The 12,221-nt window shown below is 40.8% G+C and overlaps 2 protein-coding genes across 7 annotated transcripts in view; both read right to left on the bottom strand.

The window, feature by feature from the left end:
• The window catches only part of LOC128266770 (segmentation protein cap'n'collar), a 43,712-nt gene that overhangs the window by 9,786 nt on the left and 21,705 nt on the right, over window positions 1–12,221 (bottom strand). For all 6 annotated transcript variants that reach the window (XM_053003499.1, XM_053003501.1, XM_053003500.1 and 3 more), the window contains 2 exons: window positions 2,785–2,861; window positions 2,179–2,727 (listed from right to left, as the gene is read on the bottom strand). In XM_053003499.1, the coding sequence (XP_052859459.1) occupies window positions 2,179–2,727; window positions 2,785–2,861 (626 nt within the window). The remainder of the gene's footprint in view (window positions 1–2,178; window positions 2,728–2,784; window positions 2,862–12,221) is intronic.
• Window positions 7,016–9,434, bottom strand: LOC128266771 (transmembrane GTPase fzo). The gene has a single exon (XM_053003505.1). It carries the CDS (start codon window positions 9,304–9,306, stop codon window positions 7,135–7,137), a length of 2,172 nt encoding a protein of 723 aa, XP_052859465.1. The 5' UTR covers window positions 9,307–9,434; the 3' UTR covers window positions 7,016–7,134.

Genomic DNA, 12,221 nt, shown 5'->3' with positions numbered 1-12,221 from the left:
ATCTATCACCTATAAATATCAACAGATTTGTATCGTTTTCAATTGCAGCACATAAATGTCAACTATTTTAAGTCTGATCAATCTATATTTTTGTAATCTATGCGCATACTTCTTTCTGTGTAACTAAAATTGTAGCTAAAAATTGAGGACAGGTAGTCATACGCACAGAGAAACGCATCATCAGCAATAGCAAATGGCAAATGGCAAATTAAATGTGACCAGGAAGTTGCATAATGATAATTCGTACCAGGATCAAGGAAAGAAGTGCTGGATAAACAAAGCTCAAAGCCGGCTAATGACACATTCCGCTTAACGGTTAGTTGAACGGTAGGGAAATCCCCCCAGAGAGTCGGCAAAAGATTTAGCCGACAAGAGTTCTAGCGAATCCTGCGAATAACCGATCATCTGGCTCATTAAATGGCTTTGGCAAGTGCCGAGCCGGCAACCCGCTGGCATTCACAAAAACTGTAGAACAAGGACGGACCACATCAAACACGCCGGACTAAGACTAATCCACCAACTCAGGCTGACCGCTGTGGTTTTCCTTTTAGCTGCGGAATACGGTTTATGAGTTTTTGCTACCGGCGAAAAGACTTTACGGTAATTGCCGCTGACTTCATGACTGCTTCGCCCTTATTGTGCTGTCTCTTTTGTCAATTGTATGACTGTCTCTTTTTTTTTTTTTGGGAAGATCAGGCAGGTCAAAGGTTGAAGATCGTCTGTTGCTTCATTCAGAATGCACTTGCTCGGATCAGACTTGGTGGGGATTAGTTTTATTGGCTACGTAGAATAGAGGAACGGATTTCGCTGTTGTGATTAAAACCAATAACATAACAAAATTGTTATGTATAATAAAATATTTAAAAATTAAAAAAAAAGTATTTAATCGCGAAAAATATGTGATTATTGTTTTTGAAATAAAATTTTTTGGTATAAAAAATTTGCTATTTCACTATGTTGCTTAAATATTCATATTGAAATCCGACTCAATAGTAGAGAATCCGGCAAAAAAAACAAGAACTTGGAACAGAAATAACGAAAACAACTGCTATGTAAACACACACAAAAAAAACGAGAAAGAAACGGGTTAAGAAAAATCTTTAGAAAACTTCAGAAAACTGAAGAGCAGCTCAGTCAGGTTATAAAACCAAGATGGGAGACTACGAGCTATACCTTATGTATGTGTATATTATTTTAACATTGCTCGCATTCCCCTCACAATCTTAGTTTTTTTTTTTTTTTTTTTTTTGCTGTTCCCTCTACATTTTTGATGAGCAGTTACAACAAAAGCCAAAAAATCGTCCAACAAGAAACGGCTTTAAAGTGATTGAGGAACGAGGAGTGCAGGGAAGAGAAGCGCAGAAGACTTGGGATTTGATTGACGAAACTTGTGGCTGGAAACGGAATAAAAGCGGATGACTTTTGGGGTGGGAGGAACAATGGGGGCGGGGCAGGGTGCGGAGCATGTACAACCAGATTTGAAGCTTTGTACAAACAGCAAACACCACAGCCACAACTGCGACTCTTGAAGAGAGCAGTCCCAAGATCAAGTGCTTCAGAACACACCAGGGCGCAGGGGGGTGGAGATCCGGGTAGAAGGCCAGGCCACGTGAATAACCAGAAGAAATGGAAGGCAGAACACGAAGAACCCGAACATTGAAAAGAGCCACTCCAAAAAGAGAAGAACCAGCAGAAGAATAACGAAAGCGACGTGCAAATGATCCTTGAATACACCACAAGCACATATGTATATACAACTGAGCTCAAAATATGAGCTTTACAAAATAATATATTTTGAATCCAATAAAATAATCTATTAACGTTAAAGCCAATTAAAAGTTGGCTTATTATTCCCTTATTATTTTAATCTGTTTCGCCTTTAAGAAATTAAATTAAGTTATAAAAAACACAAAAATAATTTACTTGAAAGTATTGTGATATAAAAGTTTTTGTTCGAGTCTCTTTTTCTGAAAATTTAAAACCAATACTCTTTGCCTATTATTTTGACCACAGCTGTGCGTATACACTCACGCTCCGGTAGAGTATGTACATGTGTACCCATGTAAGTATGTAGAGCGCTCGACGGATGGCAACACTTGAACCGAGCATCCGCATCAAATTATAAATAAATATACCTTTTTTTGTCTGTGGGGAGGATAACGATCGATGCACACATACCTGGTGATGGCCATGATGGAATCCGCCGGCAGCTGGCTGCCGCTGGAAGGCGCTGCCCGTGCCGCTGCCCACGCCTACGCCCATGCCTACTCCGCCACCATAGTTGGCCTGCTGCACCGCTCGCTGGTGGGCGGCGGCTGCTGCGGCGGCATGGTGGGCATGGGCGTGGTGCATCGTTGCATGGTGGTGGCTGTGGGGGTGGGGGTGCGCATGGGGATGGCCGTGGTGCGGATGGGGATGGTGGTAGGGCGGAGCCGTGGATTGCAACATTTCGTCTAGCTCCTTCTTGGCGTCCTCATCTAAGTCAAACAGGGGCGAGCCCACGGAGTTTTGCAGGTCCTCGAAGTCGCTCACCGAGAAGCTATCGCCTTCGCCTTCGCCCTTCTCCGGATCGGTGTCCTTGTCCTCCTCGCCGACCTTACGCTGCTTGTTGGGAACTCCTTCGCCACTGAGGAAGTCCTCACCCGTCTCCGAAACAATCCTTAGTGCTTGGTTCTCGTTCAAAGCAGCTGCTGCCTGCGAAGTCGAGGGCACCGGATCGTTGGATAACTAAGGGATTGGGCGAAATCAATAGGCTACTCTCCGAAGACCAAATGGGGGACTTACCTCGTCTTCGAGCGGGAATTCAGAGAGCTTGAGTACGTCGTTCAACAACTCATCCAGGGGCAAGCGAATGTATTCACCTGAGAGAAAGGAATAATTAAATGAAGTGTTAAGAAGAGCATACTGTTTGATCTTAGTTCTGGTTTTTAATTGACTATCTTAACTTGGAGTTAAAATTTATCTCTAACCCATCTATCGCCACAAAACTGACTTTACCCCAATGGGTTTTCCATATTCTTTGAAATAAATTTCCCATTCATTACCTTGGCTGTCCTTTTTTACTTTTACAGGAAAATTCTCATTCCTTATTGTTTTGACATTTTATTATGCTCATTTTCCACTGCCTAGCATTATTTCACTTCAGCATAATCATGATTAAAACAAAAGTTGCAACCTTTGATCGCCCAAAATATTTATAACAAACAAATTGCATTCCCCGTGGGAAAGAGTTCCCCAGAGTCAAAATCGATGTGACCCTATCAGAGCAAAGAAAATATATAAAAATATTTTGATCATTTGAATAGGATTGCTTGCTTTCTTTCTCTGCTTCTCTCCCCAGAGAGTGATCAATTTTCTGCTACAAAAACAGTTTGAAGACCCAAAATCTCCCGGGAGGCAGGAAAGAAGGTAAACAAGGATCGTCTCGATCAGTAGCACTTTCCTGTGGGAGAGTGAGTTCGTAAGATCAGCGGAGAGATCACAGAGTGGACAGTAACTAGAGTCAGTCAAGCTGTTTACCATCATTAATCATAATCATAAAAACGTGATCTCTGAGAGATCTCCTTCACTCAAGCCGTCTGACGGAAGCAGCTGAAAAATATTGCAATAAATGAACGATTTCCCCAAGCTCCCTGCTGCCTCCCCGTCCCCATCTCTTCCTAATTTATGATCGGTTGTGACAGCTCCGAGATTTCCAAACTAGACACAAACTTAACTGGAGGCACAACACTGAAAGCTTCCCTCAAGTGTATCGCTTACAATTGACTAGCAGACAATTGATTCCTAGTCAAATATTGATGGTGGCCAAATATTTGCATTAGAAATTCTAGGGAAAATCCAAGTCAAGAACCGAGTGGGGGTATTCGAGACATTATCAGAAAATTACTACTTAACATCGACTCGAGTTCCACGAAGAGGAAAACCCCGACCCAAACGTGGGCAAACATCTAGATAAAGCCAAAACGAAAACCCGAAATAATAAAGGCTGAAAAGGGGGCGCAACTTGGTCGAAAGAGCAGGAAAGTGAGAGAGTTGGACTCAAGTGGTGTGACGACGACGACGACGACGTCGACGACGACCTTTGCCGGGGCACTTGAGTCGGGTCAAAAAATTAGAATAAACACCGCAGATGGAACAGTTTGGCTATCTGGGCCCGGCCAACACAATTCCACCAAATGCTTTGTTATTCTTACGATTGGTTACAAAACATAGTCCCCCTCCTGCTTTTCCAATTTCCAACGCAACCATTTTGGGCCTGTGTTCTGTTCTGTTCTGTTCTGTTTCTCTGTTCTGGCCATGTTTTTTTTTCGGCTTGCTGGTGGATGGCCTGTTATTTTAGGGTTCTCCCTTCTGTGCTTAATTTTTTTTTTTTTGGTAACAGTTCGTGGTCCGTTAATTTTGATATGCGTCTGTGTGGGTTTGGAATTGTTTACTTATCGTTTTTGGTCTTTGGGCTGATTGTTTGTCTCTCGTTCCGTGGGTTTCCAGCCCGCATTGTGGCCGAAACGACAACGAAAATATTATTCGATTTGGGTTCGTGTACGCTGGTTGGGCTTTGTTTTGTCGTCCGGCTGTGGTCAGGAGCGACTGACAACTGTCACCAGCAATTAGGCGACAAGGCTCAAAAGAGGCGTTGATGGGGCCAACAATTGTTTGACCGCATTGAAGGTAGGTGTAGTCAAATTTTTGGTTACCTTTCAGGAAGTTTGCTCGGACGGAAGGAAGGAACACTGTGGGAGAGTTGCGTAATGGAGCCGCTAATGGGGTTGATTGAGCACTAAACACCGACGGCTACTTGATATTTTAACAGGGTGACTACGGGTGGAATTTGGGGTGGTAATAAGCACTACACTTATTTATGTTTGCATAAGATTATAAGCCTAATCGAAGGAATGAATGGGGCTTGAATTGTTTGTTAACTGGGTAAAAAGTATGGATTCTGATCGGGATATATAAGTACAGTCGGTGCTTGGCTTTTATAAGCAGCACTTTCAATTGTGTAATGTGCATTATCATTGTGTACCTTATCAGACGTTTCTTTCCTTTTAAAAGGAGATGCAAAATGAATTCTAAACTTTCGTTAAATTTAAATAGTTTAAATGAAAATATTTACAAGCATTCGTTATCTTTTTTTTACAATTTTTCTTTACTTTTCTACACTTTTTAAAGCGATCCAAACCAAATTTTGGTTTACAAAAAATGTTTTTAAAGAATGCAAAGTATTTTAATCTAACAATCTCATACTCCCACACGTACTTTTATTCTGTTAAACTAAATCCACACGTAAAGATTCTGAAGAGATTTAATTTGAACTTAACATCAACCAACCAAAGAAAACAAAATGGAGCCATGTTGGGCGCCAAGTTCCTGAGAAACTAATGACATACTAACGCCCGAAATTCAGGAACATCTTTAAACTAGCCAATAAAACATTACGAACCTTTGCTAGTTCAAGTGATGCTGCAATGATGACGCAGTTGATATCTGTGAAATATTAGTGTTTATAATCCAAGAAACACAAACGCCCGAAGAGCCAAAATCAAATGTATCTGGGCTGTTTTTTTATTTTACATTTTACGTCGATTGTCGTAGATGCCTGTAGTTGTCTTTTGTGAACAGATTGAACACAAATTGTTGCAATAAAGCGCTGATTGTTGTTGATATTTGGCCAAACACTTTGACAATTATGTAACGTTTTGACAGCCAAAATGTTGCAGAATCAACAATGGCGTGCCGACTAAAAACAGCCAAAGCAAAAGCAATCCAATCGCAACTCCGATATTGCCGTTTCCGTTGCAGACAGACTTTTATTGTCTTGTCTTTATTTTGTATTTTTATTTTTGCTTTGCACAATTCGATTGTATGTGCGGAAAATGGGCTTAAGTTATTTTGCAATGCCTTTGGTTATTGTAGGGGGCTTTTTTTAGAATCGCACAATGGTCACTTGAGTGTGGAGCTTGATATAAATTTTTGATTTGGTAACTTTCACTTTTTGTTTTTTTTTTTTTTTTTTTGTTTTGCACTAATGCAGACGCGTAATAGTTTAAAAATTTGTTAATGTTTGACACAGTTTAATAATATTTTGTTGGTTGTAGACAATTTTCCAAATCATCTGACTGGCATAAAAAGCGCCGATACACTTGACTTGGCTAAGAACGAGCGATTTGAACTGCCGATTTGGAATGCCGCGTCACCTTTGCAAGGCTCACAAAGTTGTAAACGAATTTTTGGCCCAGGGCAGAGTCCTTTTTTCATGTCCACGCCCACGAACTCGGTAGCGTTTGTTTTTCCCTAGTTTTACCCTTATTCGATATTTTCTGCGCGCGCGTCAAGCGTCCAACGTTTCTCGAGCGTTTATAAAAGTTCAAATACGATTCTAAAACGCTGCCCAAGCCTCTGCCTCGGTCGCTGCTCCGCCATTCGCCGTTGACGTCGACGGCGGCAGAGGCTCAAGAGAAATGGCGCTCTCAAGTCGGCTCTAAACTGAGGGTGCGAGTGAGGCAACCATATCAACTTCCTCCCCGTTTTGAGCTGCCTTTGTTCATGCGCACTAGTGACTTGTGTGTGTGTGTGTGTGTGTGTGCGTGTATTTGTCAGCAGAGGGCGGAGCCAAGAGTTCAGCTTGAGTTTTGTGTGTATGTATACATTTCGTTTTTGTACTTTTGCTTTTGGCCGCTTCAACATGGACGCTTTGTTCAAGTCTTAACGTCTTCCACAAAAAAGCCAAAACTGGTTTTCTTGTTCTTATTCCCAGCATGTGCATGTTCCTCAGCTAGAGTGTGTGAGTGTGTGTCTGTGTGAGCCATCAAGAGGAAGAAAAACAATCTAATCAAGTAATTTAAACAGTCAACAGCAATAAAAATTGCTTTAATTTGCATGGCTAAGCTTCTTGTGGTCCAAAGAGGCCATTAAAGTGCTAGAAAAATTTCGGAAAACTAAAAAAACATTTTTAAACTGAGATTAAAAAAAACAAAATTTTAAATATACCAATGAGACAGACAGGACAGGACTAAGATTTAATCAATAAGTAAACTACAATCCAATTTAATAAACGATTTAAAATATAACAACCAAAAACAAACCAAATTTGAACATTTCATAACAGAAAATTGAAATCAATAATATAACCCTCTTTTAAGAATTGATGCTAAAATAACGCTCTTGAAACTCTCCTACCCGTATAGCCATCAGATTTCCCTTGTCCCGGAACTTTTTCAACTTCAGCTGCAACTCCTCCATCGATTGTATTTGTTCGGTCAGCTCGGAGGTCCTTGAGTCAAAGTCGTTCTTACTTTCCACAACTTCGGTTAACCACAAGTGTTTGATATTTCGCAGCTGATGTTGCATCTGCAACGAAAAACCGCTGGCGGTTTGCTGCACAGTACCCCGTAGTTTTTCCTGCAAATGTTTGGAGTACTGGCTCTTGAAGCTCCGCTCTTGAGCGGCTGGCGTCCAGCTGAGCAACTCGTAGGTGTACACGGATCCCACGATGCTTCCAAGGATCAGGATCGTTAGCCAGCCCACCGAACGAACCGCCATGCCGCCCAGCAATAGAGTTCCGAGGCAACCATCGGATTTCACTAAAGATGCAATCATCTGCAGAGTACTTTGGTGCATCAAAGGAGCAGCAGGCGGGGTTTCCTTGTGTCCGTTGAGCAACTTTCGATCCTGTAATGAATTTATGGGCAGAGGTAGCTTTTTCCGTAGACTGTGCCAAAGGGAAGCAATGCCCCAGGAGAACCGAAACCTTATGTCTGGTTGAAAATCACCCATCAACGATTGACAATTCATGTGGTAAATAAGCTGCCAGTTGAGGGTTTCCTCGGTGGGTTCACCCAGAAGATCTGCCTCCAACTGGCATAGTTTTTCCTGAATGGGTATGGATAGACGTCCCAGAACTTGATCTGCGAATAGGACATCCAAGTGGGCACTCAACGAGCGCTGGTAGTGACCAATTTGCCTTGGAAACTGTGGATAAAATGGTTGCGAGAAGGATTGCACAGCTGAGGGTATTATCCTGGTGATCTGTTCCCGTAAAATCCGCTGACCCACGTTAAGTGCCAGCTCATTCAGCTCTTCGGCAACGATTTCAAACTCTTGATGTTCCCTAATATTTTCACTGAGTCGATCTTCTTTTTCCACATTCAAGTCCTTTCTCCTCTCCACGTTTTCTTTTATCAGTCGGTTGACTTTGGCTATGAGAGGACTTATCAAATCCACTTGCAGCTCGGTTAAAACCTCCTTTACACTTAGCAAGTGATGCCCGAATTTGGTCTGCAAAGCAGACTGGGCTAGGCAGGTTGAAAAATCATTTTCGAATCGCTGAAACTCCAGATAGCGCTCTTGCGTTTGTGACGTTGGATTCGTATTGCTACCGTTCCTTAATTGCAAAGCCTCCAGGGCTGAGACGTGATAAATCCTCTTCCTGGCTTGCTCCTCATCAGAATACACACCCAGATCGTCTATTAGAAGCTTTATGCAACGTTCCATATGCTGATCCCTCACCTGCTGTTCCATATCAGGTTCCTGGCTGCTGGCCACATCCCAGCGATTATTAAGTATGAATAGATTAGGACGCGACAGTTTGGAGGCCACCTCCTTGAAGAATTGCCTTTCCACGCCGGAGATTGTGGACTCAGCGTTGAGAACTAGTATGAAAACATCCGCATCCATGCAATAGCTATCTAGGCAGTCGTCTAATTGAGCTGTGACATCTACTCCAGGTGTGTCCATCAGCACCACATCGTAGTCCAAAAGCGAGCACCGATTCTTGGGCATGTTAACGTGCAGTAGAGTCCTGGGCTTCAAAGCCCTTGGGGAATGTGCACTGGCTAGCTCGTTTAAAGCACTCAACTCCAGGTGCTCCTCCTCCTGTTCGATCTTCACATGCTCAGGTTCATCTGCACTGTTCGCCTGCACCTGACAAAAACAACTTGTGGTGTGACCCATGGCACTGGGCATAATTTTCTCATGCAGCAAGGCATTGATCACTGCACTCTTTCCGTTCGAGGTCCGTCCGAAAAATGCCACCTTCATACGATTTCTAGACAAAACCATTTGTATGGCATCCATTTTACTCGAAAACCTACAGAGCTTATCAATCATTTGCAGATCATCCAAAAAAATACTCTCCTCCAGTATGGTTACAAAAGTTGAAAGAAAATGTTTCATATCCTGGTATATTTCCTGCAGCTCTGTTTTGGCATCCACAAATTCACTCAATCGTGAGGAAGACGACGAGCGGGATACGAACGAGGATAGCGATGATTGAGAGGAGGTACTTTCACCCGAATCCGATTCAGACATTTTTTAAGATGGATGGACAAGCTTCTTTTTTTATAAAATATAAGCAAAAATCTTAGATGATGTTTATTGACTTGATTAGAGGGGTTATGAAATTGAGAATGATATACTGTTAAGAGAGAAGAAACTAAGGTTACTGCTACACCAAGATAATATTTTTATAGATCATTTATTATTTGGATCATTGGTGTAACAAACTCTGGAGAAGAGTATTTTCTGAGACTTGATTAATTGCATACAGTTTTCTGTTAGGCTAAAAATTATGTTTTTAATAGCTTGTAATTCCCATTGGGCATTGGATTCCTGAATAATTTGGCACAACTCAGCTGCAATTTACAACTGACCCCAATTGAGCTTCCCTCTAAATACACAACCGCCCTGTCCGCTTACCATTTCCACCTCAAAGCCAAATCAATATACGAACTTATTTACCCACAAAATTAACACAATTACCGCAATCATGAAATCACCCAAAAGAGAGTCGGAAAAAGAGCGGCCAATATGCACATTAATGGGCCACTGAACTAATAGACCAGGCTAACACCGCCGAGCCCGAAAATGCTTTTGGTGAACTTCAAAAATACCAAAAATACGGCAAATAGAAAAAAAAAATCAAATTGGTTGGTCAAGGTTCGGTTCACTCTGAAAAATTAGCAGCATCATCAACAAGATGAGGAGGGGGCATTTCGATTGGATGCTTGTATAATTTTTTTCATCGCTGCTAGAAAACAGTAGGAAAAAAGAGCATAGAAATATTAAACAAGCAAAACTCGCCTGTTTAATCATTTTTTTTCTCTTCCATGTTTTTTTCGAACGTTTTCTTGAGTGCTTTATTACAACTTAATTAGTTTAAATTGTTGCCGACGCAAAAAAGAAACAATAATAAAGAAAGAAGAAGCCGATGCTGATTGAGAAAATATGTAGTAGGAGGTGTGAGGGGTTATAGAGATGCGGAGTCGTATCCGGTGAAAGACAATCATAAGGTTTTTTAATTTAAAAAAATTTATTATTTAGCTTTACATTTTCTTTTTAATTGCTTAGGCAACAAACAAAAATTGGATGAAACAAGGACTTTAAAAATCAATCATACAATCATACGATTTTTAAATACAAATTTTGTTTAATTAGCTTAGACAACGAAGAAATTTTAACGGAAAACAAGACTTTAAAATTTAACATTATTAAAATTTAAATAAAGATGTCATAATTCATAAGGAACATATTAATGATTACTTTAAGTTAAAATAAATAAATAACAATATAAATGTAGCATAGATTTTTTCACTATTTATAAGCCAAACTATAGTTCTGCTTTCAAAGACAACTATAACCTCGAAATAAGAGCAAAAGTTGCAACAGAAAACCAGTGAGCAACAATTATGACAGGACAGATCCGCGCGTTCGGATAGTGTCAACAATGAAATTGCTAAAAGAAGGAAAGTCAGATTTTAGGGCGGAAGGGGGCACACTATTGTTAACAGGCATGTGTTATAGGATGGCGGTCGGCAACATTATCTGTACTTTACGCTACTTTTTGTTGTTAATGAGTTGCCACAAAATCCGTAGAAGCTGAATGAACCTTATGAATGAGTTTGCTGACTGCTCATTTGAGTAGCCTCATTTGAATACCACAACATTGGAAACTAAATTGGAGTAGAAAAGCGAGCGTTGAAATTGAGAAACTTTCATAATCCTTAAAGCCACATGAGCACTCAATGGGTCAAGTATAGTGACCATTTGCCGGCTAATTAAACAGCGAATTTCTGTTGATATTATGCAATTCCTAGCTAGTTTTCGCAATACTTAAGTATAGAGAGGTAGAGCGGGAGGTTGCGCAAGACGAAAACACTTGAAAGTGATACGATTATGCAGCACAAAATCGTTGACCAGGCCAGACTAGACCACCAAAACCAGACCGAAAATAAAGCCGGTCAGGACTGCAGCCCCTCGCTTCTATGCCCCCTCCCTCTGCCCTGTCTGTTTGTTATTTTGTCAGCATGTAAATTTTCTTTCTTTTTTTTTTTTTTTTGTAAATTTGTAACGTAATGCTGACCACGTAGAATTTGAACAATTTCTACGGTCCGCGCCGCTCCTCTTGTACCTCTTGCCCCTCTTCACCAGCACTCCCTCGCTTTTCCAGACAACAGCAGGGCGCAGAGCTGAAAAGGCGGGTCAAGGAAGGCCACCAGACGGATAGAAAGAGATCCTCAATAGGTGCACCGACGCCACCGAATTGAGAGACAAGCATCAGCACCACCAATGCCGCACCACTGCACCAGATGTTTTTTAATAACCTCCATCATATCGTCTTTTCTTTGAGGGTTACCAAGGGGAACCTATCGATGGGCAGGAAATTAAATGATAGCTGCTCTTTTCGTTATAAACAAAAATAAGAAAATAAAACAACTAATTTCAATTAAAAGCTAAAACAGATGAACGGAACTTAAAATGCAATAAATCATTTTTAAAAAAATTAATTCATAAAACGAAAATTGGATTTCCCAGCACCTTTTTAAAAACTTCCTGAAACGTGTCTTTACACTCTTTCAAAAATCCAAAAACTTATAAGAATTTAATTTTTATGTTCCCACAAAAGATCACTGTACATAAAAATTTCAGTGGTCAATAAACTTGCGTAGCTTGGCAGCAACAAGAGCGGCCTAACTGATTGCATAATGGAATTTAAGCCACCGAAAAAGAAACCAAAACCGAAATATCTATAACATAATTGAGAATAAGAGCATTTTTCTACGATACCACGCCAAACTTCTGGTCAAGTCATGCTCCAAAAGTTGTCAACGATCTGAGAAGCTAACAAAATAAACAACCAAGAAGGGAACAAACCAAATCGAATTGAAAGGCAACGAATGTAATCAGATTTGTGATTCATTGCAAGATATATAATGTACTGATAGGTA

The sequence above is a fragment of the Drosophila gunungcola genome, chromosome 3R (assembly GCF_025200985.1).
Source record: "Drosophila gunungcola strain Sukarami chromosome 3R, Dgunungcola_SK_2, whole genome shotgun sequence".
Lineage (NCBI taxonomy): Eukaryota > Metazoa > Arthropoda > Insecta > Diptera > Drosophilidae > Drosophila > Drosophila gunungcola.
The sequence above is the reverse complement of the archived record's forward strand: the minus strand, read 5'-3'. Positions and strand labels throughout refer to the sequence as shown.

Excerpts from the sequence above, each read along its gene's own strand:
- LOC128266771 (XM_053003505.1), bottom strand. The coding sequence starts at position 9,306 with ATGTCTGAATCGGATTCGGGTGAAAGTACCTCCTCTCAATCATCGCTA.